General features: G+C 44.7%; 1 protein-coding gene across 2 annotated transcripts in view; it reads left to right on the top strand.

The window, feature by feature from the left end:
• Positions 1-26,332, top strand: part of CMIP (c-Maf inducing protein) — a 125,511-nt gene that overhangs the window by 45,290 nt on the left and 53,889 nt on the right. For both annotated transcript variants that reach the window (XM_075576720.1, XM_075576719.1), the window contains exons 2-3: positions 8,477-8,602; positions 14,511-14,561. In XM_075576720.1, coding sequence (XP_075432835.1) covers positions 8,477-8,602; positions 14,511-14,561 — 177 coding nt within the window. The remainder of the gene's footprint in view (positions 1-8,476; positions 8,603-14,510; positions 14,562-26,332) is intronic.

Genomic DNA, 26,332 nt, shown 5'->3' with positions numbered 1-26,332 from the left:
CAGGAGTAAGTATGTGCATGGCAGGTCTGAAGAGGGAACAAATGTAGTATCCAATTAGATTGGAAGATAAAGGGATACAGAATGGGCCAGACTAAGCTGCAGAATGCTGCCCCAGCAGCGGGCAATCTGGGGGTTCCATTCGGAAGAACAGACCCCCTGCAGACCTCTGCTTTTACTGTTCCGGGGGCTGCTGCGTCTTTCTTCCCACGGCGCGGGGCACGGGAAGTCACATGGGAGGTGCTGGGGGACTCACAACCCTTTGTCTGACACCTCCTTCCTATACCTAACCCGTTCACTATACCGCTTCCAGTTCAATGGTTGTTTACAAATATTACTACCCTACATTCTCGCCTAACTTCCCCTATTGCGGCTTTACACTTCTCCAATATTGTGAGAAGCCAGTTTCCTCATACAGGAGACGATTGTAGTTCTCATCTCTTCTTCAGCACGGGGGAAGATTCAAGTCCAATTTGAATAAAGGCAATTAAAAGGTATAACTGATGCTAGATCACTTCATCAGATTTTTACTGAGAGCGGTGTTAAAATAGCGGCAGGCGCCTCTGCCAACATTTCCAAATGCCGAGTCCTGCTCCACGCTACATGGCACACATTTTCATTAGCTGTTGGGCACTGCACTTTGTTGATAAACTGATAAACCTGGGAATATTCCAAGTTGTTATGATGTTTATGTTTGGGGTCGACTGCTGAGTTACACTGATAAAAAGTGTGTTAATGAGGGCAAGCTGACTCGGTAGTTGGAGATTCGACAGCGCAGGTCTTTTTCAAGAGATAAACACGACACTCCAAATGTAACATATTCCTGTTCACTAGCCACCTGACAAAGCCATGCAATCTGTTTAAGAAGTCACAGCCGCATCTTCCTGTTCACGGCAGGACTGTGAGCCCTGAAATATCCAATTTTCTTTTGAGGGTATGAAATGCAAAGTGTTACATTCGAAGGCCGAGATGTCTTGTTATTAACATGTACGCAGGTACATAAGATTTGTCGTAAGACACGGTCATTAGTGAAGTTGGAAGAGAACATTGGAACATGAACATTCACAGCAGATAAGTGGATATGCTACGGAATGGAAGAATGGCTCAAACCCAGCTGTTTACAAGCGCTAAGGCACAGTTGTTTCATTGGAGTGCGGTCATATCACACAAATCTGACATGTTTATAAGAATGGGTCGAAGGCATTAGTAGTTCAGTGTGAAGCACTAGACATTCCTTAAGGCTCAATCCCACATAGTCGACCAGTTGAATGTTTTATGGGCATCTGAATGGGAAAGTGTTTGTCAATCAAGTGTTTTCACACTGCCCCTGTTCTTATCAGAGAACCAATAAAGATAATTGGATGGGGGGCTCTGGATGTTCAAGCACAAAAAAGAGATGTTATTAAAAATACTTATAGGGTCAGATTTGGAGAGAGAAAACGGGCATCAATTACCCAGAAGAGAACGCTTAAACATGTCCCTGGAATTAGTTCATTTGGTCCTAGGAAGTAATTTCCCTATAAAGCTGCAATGCTTAGGGTTTGGTATTATTTAGTGATTTACTGCGTATGAATTCCTCTTGTGAGTTGGGCTGCGTCACTAGTGCAGAATTACATGTGCAGTGAACACCACTACACCTCAGTCTACTATGTTGGAGATGGTTTGACCTCTTAGTGGTGCTTCTGTAAATAGAAATATCAGATTCAACTCAAGAAAAGGATGGATACACCTGAAATCACAAGCATTTGGGATCATAAGTAAAGTGAAAGCCTTTTTCTATAGGCAACCCACCCCTTCCAGCTGCCCTTGAACAGGTCTAACTTGTTGACACAACAATCGGATTAGCTGTGTCTCCAAATTAACCTGATGTTTTGCAGGTCATCAACAACAGCCTGTTTGAAAGGATAAAGGGCCATGTTTACTTAGCACTCTTCTACCATAAGGCACTTCCCAGTGATGGAAGACACCCAAGTGTCTTCAAATGAATGGGGTGTAAGGGATCTTCCAGCCTTGGAAAGTGTATCTGAGTCAATATGTCTTGTAACAACCGGAATACGATGTACAGTAGACACTATTTCCAAGAGCAGCCGATGTGAAACTGTTCCATGGGGTCTTGCTGATGCTGCTCTGGTTGCATTCCCCACATATTTGCCCTGCACTGGGGGATATGTATTAAAGTCTCCCGGCTGCAAAACCGGGGCAAGAATTCTATTGAATAATAGTCCTTTTTTTAGTTAATAAATCTGTTTTTAGTTCCATAGTTGTTTTTGTTATGTTAGTCATAAATATTTATGATGGGTATTGCATCCCAGAGCTGTGGTACCTCTGTCAGTGTGAGTTTCCTGTGCAGCGTGTACAGTACTGTAACATCCCAACAGGATGATGAGGTAGTAAAGACTATTATTCCATGTGGGTGTCTGCTTCATAAGCAGGATACAGTATCAGAAAGTCTGACTTCTCAGCCCTGTGTAATCAGTGTTGATTCACCTCATATAATTCGTTTTTGGTGTGTCAGGATGAAGGGTGAGAAAAAGGTTTAACTGTGGAAGTGAAAAGTCTCATCTGAGGATTGTGAAATATTTTTCCTCCTCTTTGGTTGTCTTGTTTTGCTTCAGTAACCTTATTCTCCCGGCTTTATTGTTAGCCCAACATGCTGGAAAGAGCAGAGTATCCCCGTAAAGGTTTTGCTATCTGCATCAGTAGGATTTCCACATCTAGTGAGAGGTTCCAAAGGAGGCATTTGGGGAGGTCCCAAACTCCGTCCATACATATCAACAACTCTCATGCTGTGCTAATAACAGGTGCGAAATCCTACACCCATCCGGAAGTCTAATACAATTCATAGTGCTCAAATGTGTAGCAGTTTCAAATTGTTTTTATTTCAGAAGTTTTGATGATAAAGTAAGAATAGCAAAAAATCTTACAGGTAACACAAGCTGAATTTCCCTCTCAAATAGATTTAAACATTTCACCCCTTGACTGGCAACCTTTGCAGAACTCTGGCAGCCAAAGTTTGAATTCTTTTCCAGCTGAGAATGTGGGCATTCCTGTCAATCCTATACACATCCCAAATCTTGATCTCTGCACTTTAACCACCAGGTGATGTTTGGGAGACTGAAACGAGCGTTGGGCATCCTTACAAGACCAGTGAATGCAGTCTGGAGTGTTCCTTTATTCTCTCCTCCTTTATGTGTCTCCATTATATAATTAGCCGCTTTCCCATATAACACACGCTGTCATCCCCAAAACACAGAGCTGTTGAGTGGTTTACTGGTGCGGCCAGAATAATATGGGATTAACCCGTACATTCGTACTCATAAAGAGCTTCCTGTTTACGAGACTCACATTGGGAACGGGTCCTTTGGACTCAGCGCATCACACATTATATTGAAGTTCTATTAACTGATATCACAGATACCTAAAATGCCAACTTTAGAGCATCATTTCTGTGTACTCACCCACTTTTGGGAAAAAAGCCAAGTCTGTGACCCTAAATGGACAGTCCGTCTTAGGACCAGAGCATACTAATAGTAGTGACATGTTTAAGGGCTTACTTCTAGGTGATTGATGCCCTTTTGTAGCACAATCCAAAATCTATATCCCTAAATCATTTTTTCAAGTTAATCCGTAAACACGTTGAGCGAAGACTTGGGGTTGGTTTCCTGTGGCTTCTCTCTTTTGTTTGTGTGGGGTTACTGGGTGTCTAACAAGAGTTTTCATGGGTAAACGCCCACTCTCCTCTTATCTTTCTTGTCTTGTTGATAAGGGTACAGGAAACACTTCATTGACAAACACTTCCCTATTCAGAGGCCCAGAAGAAAATACATTTCCAGCCTATCTCATGAAATTGTAGGGCTCAAGGAGTAGTTTGGGGTTAAGAACAATGCACTTGATGGTTGGGTGATCTCAGCTTGAATTCTAGTGTCAGCTCCATGTTATAGTTGGCAAACTACTTCGACTTTGCCTCAGTTACCAAAAACTGTAATTGTAAGCTTTTTGGGACAGGAACTCATTGTGCCTGCAAAAACTCTACGTACTGCACTGCGTACATTGTCATTGCTATGTAGTTCGATACTGGGTTTTCATATCTCGCTGTTCCTTCGAATTGTAGGAGAGGTGAGATTGCACTGGGACCCAGGTTACAAAACAAGCAGTAGCTAGGAGCCCCGTGAAAGCTGAGAACTCGGTTAGCAGTGGTGTATTACAGAAGTGGGACTCGTACTTCAGAGATACAGGGGGGCTTAGCAAGTCATTCTGAATACCAGACATAAAACATGGAGGAATGTACAGATCAGTCTCCTTCATTGCATAGTAATGGGGTAAATGGCATATTTGATGTTCTTCTTTACCTTCCATTTGTCTTTTAATTACCAAGGGACTGATATGTTAAAAATACAGGGAAAAAAGAGCAGTTCAAACACATGGATAGATTTCCAATTAGTGCTTGTGATGCATAAAGTGTTAGCACCTATAATTCCTATAATTCCTTCTAATCCCGGTCGCTAATCCTGCTTCTCTTTATACGCTTATTGTCCTGCCGTCTCCGTCAGTCAACAAAGAGGGAACTAGAGTGGAGAGATATTTTTCTTGTAAGGTCAGCAGGAAATGGACTAGTTTATTTTCTTAGCACCACGAGAACAGCGCGAGTGAGACACTTGGCTAAAATACTAATATCAGAAGGAATCATTGTTAGATTGTAGGTAAGGTTGCCAGATGTCTTTCCCAAAAATACTGGTGGTGAAAGGAGTAACACGCTCGAGACACACACACACGCCTATCTCACCTCTCGCTGCTTCATGCTGTTTCCTCCTCTCCTTGGCCCCACCCCCAGGCTCCTGATGATACCTGATTGGCTGCAGTACCCAGCAGCAGACAATCAGGATGGAGGAAGCTGCCCAGCCCCCTAGCAACAGCCCTGCTCAGGGAAATTCTGCGGCCCCCCAAGCCAGTCAGGTCACTATGTCCGGAGAGGTAAAACCGGACACATACATGTCCAGTATTACCTCTCATCTTTTACTGAACAGTGTCCAAAAACAGGACAGCCCGGTACAATACTGAACACCTGGCAACCCTAGGGTGATTGTAGCAATAACTTTTATTTATCTAACACAGAGGTGCGCAAAGTGGAGGGGGTTGGTGAGATTTTGTTGGGGGGTTGCGCGGGTGGTTGCAGAGGTCCCACGCTCTTCCCCCAGGCAGTTAAATTAAATGCCGGGGGGCCGTGCGAGGCCTCGGCAATCTCTACTTACTGAGGTTCAGCCGGCTCAATGACGCGTTAACATGGCAACGCGGCATCAAATGACGCCGCAGGATCATGTAACGTCACGGTTGCCCCGGTAACGTGACGTCACACGAAATGACGCAGCGCGAGGTAAGGAGGGGGGGGGTGCACACCAAGGAGGAGAGCAGGCACGGGGGGGGCAGCAAAAAAAGTTTGCACGCCCCCTGATCTAACACAACCTCTTTGCTGCCAGCGGTGCCCGTAGTGCGGTGTGAAGGGATTAGTATAGTTGGCATTAGTGTGAATGTCCCCGTATAACTGCATCTAAAACCGTGAATGCAAAACTAAGAGAACATAAAACCATGCAAATCTATGTGTTTGCACAGAGATTAAGCAAAACTGGCCCCCAATGTGCATTACTATTCAAAACATGTCTGTCTAAAAGGAGTTTGTTTGTTTGGGACGGATCAGCGTGTCTGAGTCTTTTACTTTTAATTTGCCCTTCTAGTTCTCTTGGCACTTAAGACTCAACAATGTTTTCATGAAATATTAAAGCTGTGATACTTTGTGGGTGCTTGAAATATTAATGTTCAAAGATTCATTACTATGCATTTCCAAACGTGTCATAATTAAGAGGCACTTGAAAGAAAGTCTTATTAATAGATAGTAATAATTACCCCCAAGCCTTGCAGTTAATGTTCTGACTGGACAAATACAGATCTAGCCAATGTTACTACAATCCATGGCGTGCTTCCCACGGGGGGACCTAGCGCAATACCCCCGCCCCCTTCCGGCATACGGCTGCATCTGTTTAAATTACAGATGGGGGAAACCAATTATCCCCAGTTACAGCTGTAAAAGTGTTAAAAAAAAAACAAGGCAAAAATCAGCAAAGCAATATTTTATTCCTCAATTATTATTTACCAGATTGACTTGCAAAGTTTGGAGGTCCTCACGGAAAGACTGATGAAGTTGGATAATGATGTGAAATGTTACTAATGTTAAAACTACATTTTTTTTTTTTTTAAAGTGTGAAACAAACATGCGCAGTGGTGTAAATCCATAAAAAAAAATGTATTGCCACCATGTTAATATTTTAATAACATACGTAATACCACAGGGATATCTGAGCACGTCTCGACTCATCTCTCCCAGCACGGCATGAAGGCACAGATGTACTAAATGGCGATAACCCGTAGTTCACTTTAAAGCAGCAGATCACGTGGGGTTTTTTTTTAAATGGGAAGCAGGGGGTCTTCAGAACCCTGTTAATTTCAGCTCTGGGCAACCCCCTGCTCCCCGAGATCCATACCTCCGTAGGGGGCGCCGGTAGCAGCGCCGCCGGTTTAAAGGTAATGGCCACGAGGGCTAATAGGAAGCCGTAATAGATGACGTCGCGGCTGCAGGATATCTAACCTGCCATTTAGATAGCCCCACACAGCCCAGCCGGAGCTGCTACCGGTGCACCGAATCAGGATGCGTTAGCCCATACTTGATTAATCTGCCCCATAGTTAGCACTGTCGGATCCATTAACACCTTTGTTACCAGATCCAGCCAGCAAAGTTTGGCCTGTATGTTGGCGAAGGCGTTCCCAGTTTTATTTCCTTTTTTTCCCCCTATTATATTTGTATCTGTTGGAGAAGATTGCACCGTCATACAGAGCAGGTAAACCAGTTCAGGACCCCCGACAGCTCTGTGATTGGCGGTACCAGTGTGATCAGTGGTACGAGTGTCTAGCAGGCCACCAGTTATAAATGTATATTGGACATCAGGGGGTCTCCTGATTGCACGAGTAATGGAGGACCCCCCCCCCCCCAGCTGAAATAAATTGTGGTATTGAATTGGAGTCACTTCCACTCTAGCATCATGTAAATCACCATAAACAACCTTTGCTTTGACTCAGTGCAGAAGGGTGCTGTGTATGCCAAGCTTTGGATTATAATGGACAGCAAGCAGCCCCTGCGTAAGTACGTATTAAGTTACTGCCTTGTAACAGAAATACAGAGCAGTCTTGGTATAGCTGCTGTGTGCTGTAATATGTCCACATGGTGCAGCTGCCCTTAAATACTTCTACATAGCTCAAGAGCAAACAAGCCTGAAGTGAAGCCACTCGGTGAGTCACATTACCGAGTGTATTCACCATGACAACCAGCATGCCTGCAGTGTTCTTGAGCTGCCAACTGGTTTACAGAACCACTACCAACTGGGTACAATTAACCCACACTATGCCAGAGATTTTAATAGGCCCCTTGGCACTTATACACATCATTATTTTGTTGCTGGTGTGCACCAGTGTTTGTGGATCGCCAAACGGTGTTGGTCTTTTAGTTTCCCCGTGAGAGAGAAATAATTGCTCTCCTGTAGGCAGCTGGTGACAGCATCCGCTCAAACCATTGGGACTGGCAAGTTGGGGGGTGCCTGATTAAGCAAACGGTTATCATTCTGCACATGCGATGAAGAGTCTTCTTCTAAGGACTTTGATTTTGTGATCCCCAATAACTGCCAGGGAGGCCTATAAACATCTTGGTGTTAGTCAGGCCAAAGGGAGAAGTCTGCCGCTATTTGTCATGGATGGATCGTGGTTTTGGCTTCAAAAGTGCGGATACTCAGCCATTTATTTCAAAGTGACCGGGTAATAATAATCATCTGAGGTATTGATAATAATTAGTGCGTACATAGAGCACTCACTTGTTGTGTATGTATAATATAAATATCTATATATAGATATATAGATATTTATATCATATATATATATATATATATATATATATATATACACTGTAGATATATACTGTATAGATAGATATACTGTATATACACACTTTTATTTATAGGGCATCATTCATGTGTGCAGTGTTTTACCGAACACACATTACAATATATGCATAAAGCATAACAATGCACAATAAGGAAACACACTCTCTACCCCCTTACAATGTAAGAAGTGCTGTGAGAGATTTGCAGACAATACGAGCTGATGTACAGAAAGTGAATGGGATTACAGCCCGTGTTCGGGAATGAGAGCTAGTCCTGTTTCAGGCTATGGAAGTGCTTCATTGAGAAGGAAATTGTAGTTGTGGATTTTCAATAAGTGTCTGGGGATAAGAAAAATTCTCCAGTAAGAGGTGGAAACACATAGCATCATATATATATATATATATATATATATGAGCTGTCATAGGCAGCACAAACCTGGCACAAAGCTCATTGTACTGACAAAATCAAATAACACATTTATTTATCTTTTTACCTTTCAGCCTACGGGTTACATGGAAAACTGCATTTCATACAGCGCTATCGAGGATGTTCAGCTGCTGTCCTGGGAGAATGCCCCAAAATACTGTTTACAGCTAACAATTCCTGGGGGTACCGTCTTACTTCAGGTAAAGCAGCCACAATGTTGAATGTTACTGCTGTTGTTGATATCACTTGGGTATGTGCTGCCAACAGCACCAGCGCAGGCTGCAATGGACCAGCAGAAACTTTCATATTACCAGATTCACTTCAATAGAGCGATCAAGAGCAAAACAGCGAGTAAATCTAACAGACAAAGGCCTAATTTGGGAGTTCCGGGCAAAGCATTCAGTACCAGGTGTAATTACAGAACATTTTAACTTCGCCGCAGAGGTGGCTGCAATAAAGGTACAGTAGTGACCAACACCATACGGTGTTACATATACCGACCGTGTACATTTTCTTAACTACACACGTGTCTGTTGTTTTACAGACCATGGCCCATGTTTAATTAATAGCCTTCCCATGCTGGATAATACTTTCCTTCCATTCGTTTGAATTGAGCTGATGTCTTCTCCAGCATGGGGAAGACGTCCTCACGGCATATTGAATAAGGGCCCCCGTATTTGGGATTCAGCCTTGGACACTGGCAGGAATATTAGTATATTGCGCTTGTTTTGCTACTTCTGAGTCCCGATGCCAGCTCCAGGCTGGGACTGGTCTACATTGCAGAAATGACAGAAACTTTCATGTGATTATTACCCAAGTGTAGGTGGCTAAGATGAGGAATAAGGGGATACAGTGGCTGCCTATCAACACAGGGTGTGTAAGCTGAAAATAAATGCACAATTTTGTGCATTTAAGACCACCCACGTTTCTGGACATTTCTCAGGCTAAGCCTCTTATTGTGGAGGTGGGTGCCGGCTCCTTCTCCAATCCCCTTAAATACCCTTCTGCTCCTAACTGCCTCTGTTTGCAGCTTATCCCCACAACCATATTCTGCAATCTCTACCCTGGGGTGGCACCTCTTTCATGCCTTAGCCCAGTGATTTTCAACCAGGGGGTTCCGCGAGGACTCCTCAGGGGTTCCGCGGCCGCCAGGGGGGGGAGAGTGGAGACAAATCTCCCATCTGTCCCACCCCCACATCGCAGTGACCCGGCGGCTCCCGAGCTCCGCAGCAGCAGCCGCCCGGTCACTGCTATCTTTCATCTCCCTGCTTCTGGCGTCAACTTCCGGCTGACAGAAGGGAGAGGAAGCATCAGCCGAGAGCCGGCTCCCTTAAAGAGACAGTTTGTGTCTGTGTGTGGGAGGGAGGGGGAGAGTGTGTGTCTGGGGTAGGGAGAGAGAGTGAGTGTCTGTGTGGGGGAGGGGGAGAGTGTGTGTGTGTGGGGGAAGGGGATAGAGTGTGTGTGTGTGTGTGTGTGTGTGTGTGTGTGTGTGTGTGTGTGTGTGTGTGTGTGTGTGTGTGTGTGTGTGTCTGTGTGTGTGTGTGTGTGTGTGTGTGTGTGTGTGTGTGTGTGTGTGTGTGTGTGTGTGTGTGTGTGTGTGTGTGTGTGTGTGTGAGAGGGAGTGTGTGTGAGGGAGTGTGTGTGTGTGAGGGGGAACGTGTGTGTGTATATAGAAGCTAGAGGGAGAGTGAGCGTAAGGGAGAAAATGTGGGGGAGAGGGCGCTTGAGGGGGAGAGACGGGGGGGGGGGGGCAAGGGTTGGGTTTCCCCAGAATTCACCATCTAATTCTGGGATTCCCTAACCAAAAAAAGGTTGAAAACCAGTGCCTTAGCCATACGTAGATCACGATTTTATTTTAGCCTAATTGGTAGGAGCGCAGGAATCGTTCTTTTTGTTTAGCCATACGTACTGTATGCCCAGGCCAAATTTCATTCCCATCGAGTCATTCCTCCTGAGTCTGCCATAGGTCGCACACACAATCCCAATCAATACTACTAACGCAATATTTGCTGCAGCCTGACGCTGTGCAGACATTTTTTTAATATCTTTATAACAACGTTTTCTTTTCACTTGTTTATATTTCTTAAATGAAGTAACATTCTGCTTTTAAATGTTTTATATCCAGTTGCGTTATATACATCAATACTGGCACAATATTGTGTTACTAATTTATAGTCTAATTTATTGACTGTTCTGTAACTCGAAGTATGAAAGTTTCATTTTTTTTTTTTTATTACCAACTTAGAATTATCACCAGCTTTCATATGGTACAAAAAGACTGTTTCTGCACTGTTTCCCAGATGAGAACCCTCTGTTATTACAAACAGATTTGGGGTGATCTGATTTCCCTAAAGATGTGTTGTGGGTTTTGTTTTAAATCTAAAATTACCATAATTGTATAATAAGGTATACTAGAGTTACTGGTTAATGGAAGAGGTGAGTTAAACCAGCTTTCTGCATTGGACACATACTGTATGATGGGATTGTTTTTCGCTGACACAGTAGTTAATACACATCTCATAGTCTTCTTTCTTTCTATCCATTGTTAAGTGCACTTCACCGACACTTTGCTACCATAGTGCCACATCTGGGAGATTTAGAATATTAGTTTTTAATGTAGCAGTACAAGCTGCCGTGTTTATTTAAAAAAAAAATTTTTTTTAATCCCTTCAATCTGTGCATCAATACAATCCACACAATGATAAGTAATTAGCTAAATTGCCGATAGATCTATTCTCCTGCGATCGATCGGCAAAGGTTCAACTTGGGGGTTCACTAAATGGCTGTCAGTGCAGCAGAAGAGGACCAAAGATGCAAAGTTCTGTGGGGAAGATCATGTGACCAGGCAGTCACTAGATACAATTGGTGCACTGCTAGAGAGAGGGCAGGGCTCAAAAAGGGGTGTGCCAGAGCCTGTTTCAGAAGAGGAAGGGGATGTGACTTTGTAAATGGTTGCTATAAAAACAGAAGATGCTTGTTACATTATAATACATTTTAAAATGTAATTCAGAGTTCTTTTAAAAAGTATTTTCTCATAGTACAGAACTGATTTATTAAAAAAAAAAAACCTCACATGTAGGATATTGCTTGGTCTGCAGCTTTAACAGAAATACTTCACAGCGCTCTAGCAGAGCAATGCGCTGAAGGTACCTCTGCAAAGCGGGAGCCATTAATCGTGCACGCATTTTCCTTGTGTAAATGTTTTGCACGCACACGTGGGGTGTCTTTTTCTCTGTGTTTAATAATCAGAAGGTAACCAGATGGAAAAACAAACAGGGAGAAGCCCTTGTTAAACTTCCTGAGCATGGCTGCTGCACTAAAGACTCTCCTACCTGCTGTACAGTACAGCGCTGAGCATCTGGCAGCCAGAGCATCTTTCTTTCATTCAACGGTTTATCCGTGCTGCTTTTAAAGGGGCAGCCCCGCTTAGGACCAGAGGGAACTAATGTCAGTCATGGGGTTAATCGGTTCAAAATAGGTGTTTGATCAATACATTCACAATCAGACATACGAAGTCTGATCATTTTCCTTTGGTTCTCAGTATCAAACAGAGATGATAAGATACTCAGATTTATGGGGACCTGTCCACATCGAAGAAGCTAATTATGATAAGGGACAGGGGTAAGGGGTCAGACAGAGATGATAATGGCAGTGACTAGCACCCAAAAGTTCAAGTTACCCTGTTTACAATAAATAAATCATCTAAAATACTTTGTTTCGTTATCTGATGTTTTTTATGAAACGATTGTGACATCATCATCTGATTTGATTTGCTATTCCTTTAGTTTCAAACGGTGTGAGGTTAAACCATTAACCCCTACAATGCAATATGTTGCAGGCCTGCTCCAGCATTAAAGGGGTTACTGCGGGGTAGAGTGCGGGCAAATATGTCATTGACTGAGCCGCTGATTGAGCCACCTGTGCTGAAGCTGGGATATCCTGAAAACCTGACCTGTTAGAGGGCCTGGAGAACTGGAGTTGAGGACCCCTGCGCCTAGTCCATGTATTTAAATTCTCTGCGTAATGTGAGCCAGTAAGCCGCCATAACATCTTCTGTTGAGTTTCCTATTGGCTTGTGTGACGCGGGAGATTTAAACCTTCACTTTGTGTCCCTTGGAGGGGACGATGCTGGTGCTACCTTTACAGGTTGTGTCTCAGGAACCTGGGGTTCCCCCGCAGCGGAAAATAGCACATTGTAACTCTGGGGACCCACAGCTTCCCAGCAATGGAAATGGGAGCAGAACAAATAGAAAATGAGGAAGAACCGCTCTTTTAATGCAACCGCACAGAACGTGAAACTGGCTCTTCCAACATCAGGTTGACATTACAGTGCTCGTTATCCACCCTGGATACAGCAACCCCTGCCTATTATGCTTCAAAAACAGCTGATTTGCTGTTCAGTTGCCACTACGAGAGTCATTTGTACACGTCATAGCATCAATGCATCAGCTGCTTTTAAGTGTCAGACCATGTCTAATGCAGAGGTGATAGGAGTACATTGGAGCGGATAAGAAACTTAGGTGCGTACAAAAGAGGATACGTTACTGGACCCAGCTGGAGAGCTGTGCGTGAGATTCTGTTCCCCAGGCTTCTGTCAAGGTCCCTTGAAATAATAGGTCTGTGATCAGGACTTGTAGATACAAAACTGGAGCTCGGATTTCCAAAAGTCAGTGGGCACAAGCACGGGAGTCAAAGTCACCATTAATAAATGTGTCCAATGAGTCTATGATATGAACCTGTGATTGGAGAAGCTGGTCTTCACATTGGTTGTTCTTGCAGAAAAAAGAAGGGCATTGTTCCTTTTCAATAACAGACTTTGCTACCCTGATTAAATGTGTACCCAGCATGGAGCAAATATTTACATACACTGCAGGAAGCTGATACTGAAGGATCATTATTATTTGTATACCAACCCAGCCTCGCCTAGAGGCCAGTGAAGTGTCCATAACATGCAGATATGATGTTTGCCATTTGGGAGATTCCAGGAAATGCGTAGAAATGGCTTGTGGGCGCTATTGACTTTGATTAAAGCAGCTGAAACCTTTATAGCAATGTAAAAAAAAAACAAGATGTAGACACCCTCTCTATCCAGGCTCGTTAGTGAAGTTTCAAGTTGCAAGTTAATAAAGAATATTAGTTTTTAAATCAGCAGTCAATGCTGCCGTTTATACTTGTTTCTCTTTAATATGCGCTTCAATACAATCCACACAATGATAAGTTATTAGCTAAGTTGCCGATCGATCTGTTTTCCTGTGATCGATCAGCGAAGATTCAGCTTGGGGGTTGACTAAATGGCTGTCAATGCAGTAGGAGAGGACCCAAGATGCAAAGTTCTGTGGGGAAGATCATGTGACCAGGCAGTCACTAGATACAATTGGTGCACTGCTAGAGAGAGAGGGCAGGGCTCAAAAAGGGGTGTGCCAGAGCCTGTTTCAGAAGTGGAAGGGGGTGTGACTTTGTCAATGGTTGCTATAGAAACACAAAAGGCTTGTTACATTATAATACATTAAAAATGTCATTCAGAGTTGTTTTCTCATAGTACAGAACTGATGTATATCAAGTTTCACAGTATACCGTTTGTGAAACAGGCTTTCAAAATGAAGCTTATAAGACTGCTGCAGATATTCCAATCACAGAGAGTTGAGGGCAGATAACACTCGTTATTGTTAATTACTGCACTGCATTTGTGACAGCAAAGTAAATGTTTCCCTGCCACAGTGGCCTGAATGCATTGGGCCTCAAGGGGTTGAACCCGAAAACCTTATAGTGCTTTTTGGCAGTGGAGGGGTTAAGGCAGAAGGGTCAAAGCCGCATGGAGACATGGTTACTAGGCCCTTATGGAATTTACGTCAGCGCCCACCTTTTACCATATTTGCGGTGACCCTACGAGTGCCGAAGGTATTTTATATAGTGTAATGGGGAGAATGTGTGGGATCTCTGCTAAAAATTGAAACCGGTTCACAATGGTATTGCTGCAACCAGAGTTTCTCGGGCAGTGAAACAGTCTCATGGTTTCAGTTCCGTAGAATATTATGTAATTGTCACGTTGTTTTTTGCGAGTGTGGAAACAAATCTAATACTGTATCTTTCTCTTGTGTTTTTCTCCAGGCTGCAAACAGTTACTTGAGAGATCAATGGTTTCATTCTTTGCAGTGGAAGGTGAGTGAAAATAACACGTATTCAAAGGAGAAATGTGTACGTTTTTCGTAAAATCTGTCATAGCTGAATGTTAGTTGATTATATATATAAGACAACCTCAGCAGAGACAAGTACGGTGGTGAACAGTAAAGGGTAAATAGTTAAAGTCTCTGCGGATCTTTATTGGGTCCAAAATGCACACATATGCCCATATATATATATATATATAAGATAGAGTTGTCATAAGTCCTCAGCATCTCGTGGAACAGCCACCAAGTGCCAGTCTCATGCCCCTTCGCTAGCACTTGGCGAATTGATTGCTCCTATAGACGCTCACCGCAGAATCCCCAAGAGCGAAACTCCACTATTTTCAGCTCCAGAGACCCCCGGTTCACAATATATCTACCGGTGAAATTACCAGGTTTACATCTCCTATAGGTGAAACAAAATGGCTGGCAAATCTCAGGCCTATAGGAACCTGCAACATCATTGGTTGTTGCTTTCAGTTGGATAACCATTGAAATACCGTCTACAAACCAGAAAGTAATACCGGTAACTTCAGCAGTGAGTATCTCGGGAACCGGGAAGGGAGTTCTCCTCTGGAGGACCCCGGGTTTCAATCCTGTAAAATAAAATGGAGGTTGGTTAGGGTGGATTGCTCCGTTAAGTTCCAGCTAACAAGTGTAACAAGTTAATTTCCTCTATACACAGTACTTTAAGCTCTAAACAGGGGTCATTAAGAAGTCAGGAAACTGGATACAACGATAAGTACAGATTCCACTTAGATTGTAAGCTCTACGGGGGAGGAACTCCTTTTCCTAATGTTACTTTCATGTCTGAAGCGCTTATTCCCACTTTGTGTTACTGTTTCTTAGTGGGGGAGGGGGTGGGGGGAGGGTATAGTTGTCGCTTACAGCAGGAGCTTCCAAAGTCACTCCCCATAATGCTTTGCATCCACAGCGGGAAGGCATTGCGGGGCGAGACTTTGGAAGCTCTCGCAGTGATTGAGGTGCAGTTTGGGGGCCTTATTAAACGCGTGATCCCCCCCACAAGAAATCCCTATAGCATTTGTTTAGCAGTTATATATTCTTTCAAACGCACCACAGATTGAATGAGGGGACACAGATTGAATGAGGCTCCATCCTCACATATACACAGGCACTCGGGTTTCTGTTTCCCGAATGCTCCTTTTGCATAGTTTAGTTCAATGTGAAACGGTGCTCATCCCACACGTGTGCTCTCCGAGACTCCTCAGGACTGTAAATCATTTAGTGCCCGGAATGCCTTAGAATATCCATAAAATGAAATCCATATATCTGTGTGCTCAGGAGTACCGCCTAATGGTATCCCACGGGTAACCACATTATGCAGCACGCATGACAACCTCCCTTAAGCATCTTGATAAAGTGCTTGCGCACGAAAAGCGTAGGTGTGCGTTTTTTTACCTGTCTATGTCCATATGAGCGAAATAATGGGAGTTACCCTTCTTGATCTTTATTTTTTCATCAGTCTTGGTCGTGCTCCGTTCTCTAGTCGGCTGCTTTTTGCATAGTTTAACCCCGGGTGTGCAAACTGGGGCGCGCGATATTTTCTGGTGGGAGGGGGGCGGCGGGGGAGGCGCGGAGCTTACAGAGGCCCTGCGCTCTTTCCTCTGTAAGTTCCCTTACCTTGTCTCCGACAGCTTCGGGCGACGTGTCGCCATGGCATTTGATGCCGCGGGGTCACATGACGTCGCGTTGCCGTGGCAGTGTGACATCACATGACTGTGGCGTCATTTGACGCCGGAGACAAGGTAAATGGGGGGGGGACGCTAGCAGGTGGGGATAGCAGGCAGTGGGGCGCAGACTGAAAAAATGGCGCACCCCTGGTTTAACCCATTCTGAAGTAATGCATTGCTGGCCTCGTTAGCACTTAATGGGTTCCAAATAAAGGAGTAAATGGAATGAGGGACATGTCACAGTTCCATGAGCTCTAAGGAAACATTCTGCAAGTGGCGTGACACCGAATGCGCCCTTGTTTTTGCAATAGCGCCATTTCTAGCAAGTATTCTACAATGGAAAGCTGCAAAATATATGAAATAAATGTTATCATGCAGAAAGTGTGTCACATGGCTGAGCGGTCTCTCTGGTCTTTTATTATTATCTTTTTTTATTTGAATGTCGCCAATGTATTCCGCAGCGGTGTACAATGCGAGACGGAGGGTAGCATTGCATAACAAAAGAGTGCATGTTAAGGCAAACTGAGACCATAGCAAGGAGATCCCTGTGCCAAGGAGCTTGCAGTCTGATATGATTATAACTTTAGTAGAAGAGAAAGTCAAATGTTTTTGAGTTAAAAATTTGATCCAAAGTAACTTTAAAATCTGTCATTCTAATTTCAGATGAGATGCTGAAATGGAAAGCATTTTTTGGACAGAAAACATGTATTTTAATATGATCACAAAGTAGAAAAATACTGAGGCAAAGCCAAAGTCTGTGTGTGGCGAGCATGTTTGCTCATACTGTATGCCGTATGTGAGGTCTCTTAGAAGCAAAGGGGATATATGTGTCATCTCAGAGGAAATGTGTTTGGAGGCGCTGCTCTGTTTTTTAGAACAGTTCCTTACATCTGATACAGAATTTTATATTTATGCCACTTCAGATATGGAGGGTTAGGGCCACATAAAGAAGAAAGACAGGGATAGGGAGTGAGCAACTTAAACCATACTAATTAACAAATTAATTCATACGATAATCATAAAGTGGGTGCAAACTGTGAACTGAAAGTGAATCAGTGAAGTGAAGAGTACAGAAATAAATGTACCCCAAAGAAAATTCACTTAAATGCACAGCACTAATTTAAAATATAACCTTTAATGTTATTACTTAAAACATATATTTCCCCACCACCTCACAAACTGTACTAATGTGTTTGAGTGGGTACATATTTGAGGGGATTTAGGTATTCTGTTTAATTTCTTTTTAACGTCGTTACACCAACACTCAATAATATATGTTTTAAGTAATAACATTAAAGGTTAGATTTTAAATTAGTCGTGTTCATTTAATTGAATTTTCTTTGGGGTAAATTTATTTATGTACTCTTCACTGACTTAGGGACAAATAAAGCGCAAAAAGAATGGTGCACAGACGCAGAATGTGATACATCTCATTATAATCTGTGCACCATGTATCTCCCCCCAACTCCTCCTACTGACTCTCCCCAAGGTGCCAGCTGGGACAGAGATGCAGAATGTGATACATCTCATTATAATCTGTGCACCATGTAACTCCCCCAACTCCTCCTACTGACTCTCCCCAAGGTGCCAGCTGGGACAGAGATGCAGAATGTGATACATCTCATTATAATCTGTGTACCATGTAACTCCCCCCAACTCCTCCTACTGACTCTCCCCAAGGTGCAAGCTTGGGCAGACGGGGCAAAATTGAAGCAAAATACTTTGATACATAGGGATAGGATGAAAATGTCCCAGTTGTGCTCCAAAATGGTCCTGATACATAAACCCTAAAATGAGAGCGATCTCTTTGCCTTCCACTCACTTACACTCAATGGAGGAAATTGTTATCCGGCTGTAAATTATACACCTTGTTAGGCCATTTGTTAAAGGGTCTCTTGGATCAATAGGAAGAATTGGACAGTTTGTATCTCTTACACTCAGTGGGCATTTCAACGTTGTTGAGTTTCCACAAACTGTGAGTCTGGCAGATTTAGAGGTAATATATCATGTAAACCCCCACCTTGCATTGGCATTTGAACTGAAAGTCCATAATTGGCCAGACTTATATTGAAACAAACTCACAGTCCTATATGTGGGGCCCGGTTGCACCCTTTCCTCACTGCAATTAGCCCTGCACCTGTCGTATAAAAATGCAGCTGACAGATGCAGACAGAATTAAATCTACAAGACAGCGGGAACACCATACCCTTTGCTGGGTGCTCTCACTTCATTCAGATCCCATGCAGCAGCACCTGCATTTGGTTTAACCAACTTATTTTCCAGTTTGGTTAGTTTCACGGGAGTTTTGTAAGCAAACGTAACTGCCGCTCCCAGCTGGAGCTTTATTTAACTCACAGTAGGTGGAGAAAAAGGAAATGTGTACATCCTGTTAGTCGTTAAAGCAGCAATCGAAGCTGTCGTTTATAAAAATTTTATTATAATTACTTTTCCTCTTAATATGCGCATCAATACATTCCACATAATGATAAGTAATTAGCTAAGCTGCCGATCGATCTGTTCTCCTGTGATCAATCGGTGAAGATTCGACTCGGGGGTTCACTAAATGGCTGTCAGTGCACTAGAAGAGGACCAAAAATGCAAAGTTCTGTGGGGAAGATCATGTGACCAGGCAGGCACTAGATACAATTGGTGCACTGCTAGAGAGGGCAGGGGTCAAAAAGGGGTGTGCCAGAGCCTGTTTCAGAAGAGGATGTGACTTTGTAATGTTTGCTATAGTAACACAAAATGCTTGATACATTATAATACATTCAAAATGTAATGTAGAGTTGTGTGTTTTTTTTAAAACGCTACAAGTATTTTCTCATAGTTCAGAAATGATTTATTTAAAAAAAACACATGTAGGATATTGCTTGGTCTGCAGCTTTAAACTCATCTATTGCTCCATCCATATAGCTGCTTTTTTTAAATGACTTAATTTTTTCTGGCAAAGGGTGTACAAAGTGTCCCTTTGTATTGCTCTGATGTCTTGTGAAAGCAGCAACAAGTTTAAGTTAAAAAAACAGATCCATTTCATTAGATTCGGTTTGGTCCTAACTGCTCTCATCAGCCCGAGTTCTGGGAACAGAAAGGGAGTCACGTACGTACGTTGTTTCATTATCCGAAAGTAAATCTGCATTTGGGGGAGGCAGGGTTTCCTGTCTTCTTGTTTAACAGTATGGTTCAGTTTTTAGACTTTTCCCCTCCCCACATATAGGAAGACATTCCTTCCCATTCCACAATGAGCACCGCTTCCAGTGCACTGTTCCAACACGTTCATTACGTAACAATCCATCAGAGTTTCCATATCAGGATACCACGTCACCCAAGCGTTCCACAGACTCACCTGTTTGTTCTGTAAAAGAAAACGATGATGTGATTTAATTACATCTCTCCGAAAATAAGTATGCAGCGATGCCCTCTCAGACTTCGTGCCTTCTTCCTGAACGCTGTCAGGCGCAGGAACAATCCGGCCTCCCGGAGAATGAGGGCCATTGTTTTTCGGTGTGTTCCATTTTTGGGGGTTGAGGCCTTACTTGCCATGCTGGTCTCATTTGCATGTGGGCGAGTACTTTTCCCCTTTTAGCCGGGTATATTGTTCAAGCTTTCATAGTATGGTTAAACCTACCAACACAAGTGCATCTTCCAGAACATCCTGTGCCACCTTCCTGCAAACTTGGAGGCAGTGAGATCAAGATTTGAGGGAAGGAGGTATATATATATATATATGCATAAGCTTACAGGGGACCATGTTATATGGTTTAGAAGCAAAAGGTGGCACTGTCTAAGACATGCAAATGAGCATACAGTAATATTTCCATTTGCTATATGCTTTGCTGTGGAGGGTTTTTGTCACTTTTTTTTACCTACCATAACTTAACTAAGTACATATACGTGTGTGTGTGTGTGTGTGTGTGTGTGTGTACCATTACATTTTATATCCATGTGTATGGATATTCCAGGCAAAAGGTGACACATTGTGTGCTCATTTGCATGTAATTTCCCAGAATACCTCGCTGCAGTGGGAGCACTGTATGCTAGGTGATAATGGTTGAAAGACAGGTTGCAGACCTGTCTAAGACATTTGAATATGCTCACAAATGATATTCTTTATTGGCTATATGTGAGTGTATATATAGAGGGCTCGACAAACTAGGGAAAAACCCACACGCGCCCCCCCCAGAAGTAACTCGCCCCCCTCCATTCACGACTCTTACCTGTGGCGGGATCTGGTGGGGTCCGGCGATGTGGTGCAGCGATCTCCATCTTCTCCCCTGCAAATTGTACTCTTTCCCCTGCAGGTCATGAAAAAATGGCCATTTGACGCTGTGTAGCATCCCGTTGCCATGGCAACGGGAGTCATTTGACGCCGCGCGACCATTTTTTCAGGACATGCAGGGTAAAGAGTACAATTTGCAGGGGAGAAGACGGAGATCGCTGCACCACGCCGCCAGACCCCACTGCAGGCAAGCACTTGACAGAGCCCGAAATGTACTCGCCCGTGGCTAGTGGGCGAGTGCATTTGTCAAGCCCTCTATATATGTGTGTCTGTGTGTGTATGTATGTATATATATATATATATATATATATACATATATATATATATATATACATATATATATATTGTGTGTATGTGTGTCTGTCTGTCTGTGTGTGTTTGAACTTCTTTATATACTGAATGCTAATACAAGTGGGGTAAAAATGTGGCAGTAACATTTCAAATTGCATATTTAGATTAACTAATTTAATGAATACAGCAACTTGTGCTATGTTAGGTGCTGGTAATCAGTGAGCCTGCCATACGTACGATGTGTGAGCATTGTAATAATACCTTAACCCAAACTGATGGTACAACTGTACATTACCCAAGCAAGGACCTAAAAGTCCTTCCAAGAATCTCCAGGGTTAGTTGCATTTGGAAACTGTGGTCAGGTATTTCAAAACACGCTTCACACATGCAAACACGAGGCTGTACAGTAAGGAGTTGCAAAAGCAAAGCATAATTTAGCAAGGTGATTATATAAATGTATTTTGAAATGGGTGTTATCAACAGGCTAATAAACCTTTGCACCTGTACACCATCATTATGGCCAATTTGTGGATTCTGAGAAGCCAGGAGCAGACGTCACTGTCTTCCAAACATTCTAAAATTGTCACTCACCCGAACACGCCGATTCTTAACTCTTTCAGGGCAGGAGGCACATTGCCGATCACACAACGAGACAATAACATTTACTTCTGCTAGTAGATGCATGTTTGCACCTAGACAAGCTTCTCGGCACACGCAAATACTGCGATACACAAGCCAAGCAGCTACAGTACGGTTGATTCTGAACACGGCGTCTCACGGAGAGGAAATAACTTATTCCTCATACTAAAACTCAGCACAGCAAAGCTCACCTAGATATAAGACTAACTCAAATACATATACCGCATCATTGGGTCTACCTGGGAACGCAGGTTGTTTTTAAACAATGTAGCCCTTTAATTAACTAATATTCCAGTTCTTAGCACTTCAGCTAAATGTTCAAGTCTTATACGTGTGGTACATGTGATGTGTGCTACACGGGACATGCACTTCCCCTTGTTCGTTTCCTTTCTTTAACCTCTCCTTTTATTTTACTACGGCCGCACCCATACTCCCCACGACCGCGCGTGCGACGGAAACAAAAGGCTGTAAGTCCATGAGGCAGTCCTTAGAACGAGCGACTGCCGGGTCATGTGCGCGGTTCAGCCAATGAGGGCGAATCGCTCAGATGACGTCACGGGCATGCCTCCATGCCACGTCTCTGCCTCCCCATCCCAAAGGCCACGGATCGCCTCTGGGGCACGCGCTCGGTCGCGGCCGCCTGCTATATCTGCGGCCTAAAAGAGGGAGCCAGGGTTCCCAGAGTTGAAAGGGAAGTCCTTGGTTCCCGAAATACTTACCTGTAAAGTAGAGTGTCCCCTCCAGGGGAAGCATAATGGAGGTATAAATATTCGGCCTCACGGGGACCAATAGGAAGCCGCCATGTCAGCTGCTTTAATAGGAATAACACGTGTGTCGGGTAGGCACTCCTGCTCCACGTAATTACAATATCATGCAAATTCTGTAACATGAACTTTGACCGTTTTCGTGTCAGTTTAGCGCTTTAAACAGTCCGGAGATGAACACGTCACAGTGTTTATCTCAACCACTATTTGCATATAATCGAAACGGCGTCACCTGCAGACATTTCTTTGCATTAAGATGGTGTTAATATTAAGGGCTATAGATGTAAATTGATGTACAGAGAGCAAGGGCGGGCAACTCTAGTCCTCAAGGGCCACCAACAGGTCAGGTTTTCAGAATTTCCCTGTTTCAGCACAGGTGGCTCAGTCACAGACTGCGTCACCTGTGCTGAAGCAGGGATATCCGTGGTGGTCCTTGAGGACTGGAGTACCCCACCGCTGACGTGGGGTATAAGTGTGCTAAAAATGAGGGAATATTTAACCCGGCTCTAAGCATTTTTGATGGGGCCTTTGCAGGGTGTATAGAATATATCCGATATCTATATATCATATAACAGGCCACATGATGCAGGCTGGCACTGCCTCTTCTCACCCATTCTTGCTGTTCTGCCTGGATTGCCCGCTGCTGATTGCTGCTTTTGACTGCTCCTATGGATCTTGGAAGTTCACAGTGAGTTGTATTTGTATTTATGGGTTTATATCCTCATTTTTCACTGTATGGGACATATTGTGTACTGTTCCTTGGTGCTTAAACAGCACTAGGTACTAGTCCCCTATCCCTATTAGGGTTACTACAATATATACAAGGTGCAAGGGGTGGGAGGGAGGGGAGGTGCTCTGCGGCTGCCCCCCCCCACACCAACCACCACCTGCTTGGTTTCCCCGATGGCTCGGGCCTCTCCCCCTCCCCCCGATGGGTCGCCCGCCCCTTCCCCCCTCTGCCCGGTTCCCCGATGGCTCGGGCCTCTCCTTTCCTCCCCCCCCCCCCCGTTCCCCGATGGCTCGGGCCTCTCCTTTCCTCCCCCCCCTGTTCCCCGATGGCTCGGGCCTCTCCTTTCCTCCCCCCCCTGTTCCCCGATGGCTCGGGCCTCTCCTTTCCTCCCCCCCCCTGTTCCCCAATGGCTCGGGTCTCTCCTTTCCTCCCCCCCCCTGTTCCCCGATGGCTCGGGCCTCTCCTTTCCTCCCCCCCCCCCTGTTCCCCGATGGCTCGGGTCTCTCCTTTCCTCCCCCCCCCCCCGTTCCCCGATGGCTCGGGCCTCTCCTTTCCTCCCCCCCTGTTCCCCGATGGCTCGGGCCTCTCCTTTCCTCCCCCCCCCCGTTCCCCGATGGCTCGGGCCTCTCCCCCTCCCCCCGATGGGTCGCCCGCCCGTTCCCCCCTCTGCCCGGTTCCCCGATGGCTCGGCCCTCTCCTTTCCTCCTCCCCCCCCCCTGTTCCTCGATGGCTCGGGCCTCTCCTTTCCTCCCCCCCGTTCCCCGATGGCTCGGGCCTCTCCTTTCCTCCCCCCCGTTCCCCGATGGCTCGGGCTTCTCCTTTCCCCACTCCCCCGACCGATGGGTCAGCCGCCTGGCCGCTCCCCCCTCCGCCCGGTTCCCCGATGGCTCAGCCGCTTCCCCCCCGCGCCGGCAGCTTGGTCCCCCAATGGGTTGGTCCGGGCCACGGAGGCGCGCGCAGGCGGCGGCAGGAAGCGCCATGTGGGGTCCTGATCTGAGGCGGGAAGTTGCGCGGCTGAAGTAGTTGAGTTAGGGGGGACATAATTTATTGATTATTGTGCGCTCCCCCGCTCGTGCCTAGGCGGTTGAGGCGGGACGCGCAGGGCTGTGAGGCGCAGTGGGTGTAAGGGGTGAGGCGGGACGCACAGGGCTGTGAGGCGCAGTGGGTGTAAGGGGTGAGGCGGCCTGCGGGAGGGGTGTGAGGCGCAGTGGGTGTAAGGGGTGAGGCGGGACGCGCAGGGCTGTGAGGCGCAGTGGGTGTAAGGGGTGAGGCGGCCTGCGGGAGGGGTGTGAGGCGGCATTTTGTACTAACTTACCTGGGCGGGAGGTGGCAGCTGGTGCACATCGGGTGGTAGGCCATCTTGGAGAGGAGCACGCGGTGTGAGTGTGTGAGTTATGTTAGACCCCACCGGCCAATGAGAGCCGTGGGGTTGCGGGGGTGCAATCTGATTGGCCAGAGGCTGGGACCAATCAGATTGCCCATAGGGGCAGTGCGACAGTGGACATACAACGGTTTCAGAAATATAGATATAGATAACCCTGCTCACTCATTGTAACTATGTATTTGTAACCATGTATTTGTTATTATAACTCTGTGCCCAGGACATACTTGAAAATGAGAGGTAACTCTCAATGTATTACTGCCTGGTAAAACATTTTATAAATAATAAATAAATGGTCAGAACTAAATGAGTGCATGTAATGTGCATGTGATGTGCAGCACTTGGACCTGTCCTGTTTTCTTTGCAGTTAAGGAATACAGATTGAGTTACTCAGATTAAGGTTTGGGCTGTCATGTGACGGGCTGTCACGTGACCAGCGGTCTTGCTTTTGGAATTACAATAGCTGAACAAGCACAGGAGGCTGTGAGTGATTCCCACGTAAGAGGCGATTATTTTTGGCCCAGATTTACTAAACAGTTTATAAGCCATAGAAGGAAGTCCAGAAACTGAGAAAAAAGCAGAGAACTGTGTTCCAAAACACTGGGGCTAAGCGAAACTAATGTTAAAAAATAACTTTTATTAGAAGGTTGACAACATGGTGGTATACAGGTTCATACTCTGACGCGTTTCATGTTATTATAGCGCTGTTTGAAGTTCTAAGCCATTCTGTGGCTCATTGGAATGAATGGCCATAAGGGGCCTAACGGATTTGCACTGCTTGGCGAGTATGTCCACACCAGATGGATTTTTGTAACCGGTTTCCGGGCTGTGCATCTGTTTGTGTTTATTAATCATTAATAAGCTTGCTGAGGAGTTCTGATATTTTAGTATGTTCTGATACTGAGGCAGCTCTGTATCGGACGTGTGTCCCAAGTCACATTCAGCCCCCTAAGGGGTCAAACTAGGACCCCTTCAATTTGAGGAAGGTTATATCAAATGACTTTTTGTAGACCTGGCACAAAGAAAAGGTAAAAAGATGGTGCAGGTAGACAGAGAAGTGGGTGGGCCCCATTCAAATTAGAATAATATTATAATAATAATATTTATATATACTTTTTTTAACAGGTGCACAGTTATGGGCACTGTAAATGTAAACCCAGTTTAACTCCTATTGCCATTCTGCAAATTCCAAACTGGGGGAGCACTGTTGCAGTTCATGTTTAATTTGTAGGTGCTGGGGGTACAAACCAAGGAAGGTGGTGGAGGTACATACTGGGGAAGGTGCTGGAGGTACATACTGGGGAAGGTGCTGGAGGTACATACTGAGGTAGGTGCTGGGATTGGTGCTGGAGGTATTTACTGAGGTAGGTGCTGGAGGTACATATTGAGGTAGGTGCTTGAGGTACGTACTGAGGTAGGTGCTGGGATTGGTGTTGGAGGTACATACTGAGGTAGGAAGTTGATCCAGGGAGAAATCTGATTGCCGTTATATGGAGTCAGGAAGGAATTTATTCTCCCCTTATGAGATATTATAAGTGCCTGAGACACCAAAAACAGATTGTAAGCTCCTTGGGGCAGGGACCTGTGCCTGCAAAATGTCTCTGTAAAACTAGCAGCGCTATACAAGAACATGCTATTATTATTATTATATCATTGGATAATGTTTCACTGGGGTTTTTTGTTTGCCTTCCCCTGGATCAAAATACTGTAAATACAAATATAGGATAAAGTATCTGTCTTCTACATTTAGCATAGGTTGAACTTGATGGACGTATGTCTTTTTTCAACCTCATCTCCTATGTAACTATGCAGAACGTGTAAGCACCGACATAAAATAATACTTTTACATAAGAAAGGGTTAACATGGAACTAGGAGCTATAGGGTTCTGTAAGTCCCTTTCCATGCACTTGTTTTGCCAGTACTGCTGCTTCCAAGCTTTTGTTACTCCTGATGTTTATTTTATGTTCAACATCAGAGGACAATGCAGAGTTTA

Source organism: Ascaphus truei, chromosome 19, assembly GCF_040206685.1.
Source record: "Ascaphus truei isolate aAscTru1 chromosome 19, aAscTru1.hap1, whole genome shotgun sequence".
In the NCBI taxonomy this organism is placed as follows: Eukaryota; Metazoa; Chordata; class Amphibia; order Anura; family Ascaphidae; genus Ascaphus; species Ascaphus truei.
This window is presented reverse-complemented; position numbering and strand designations above follow the sequence as displayed.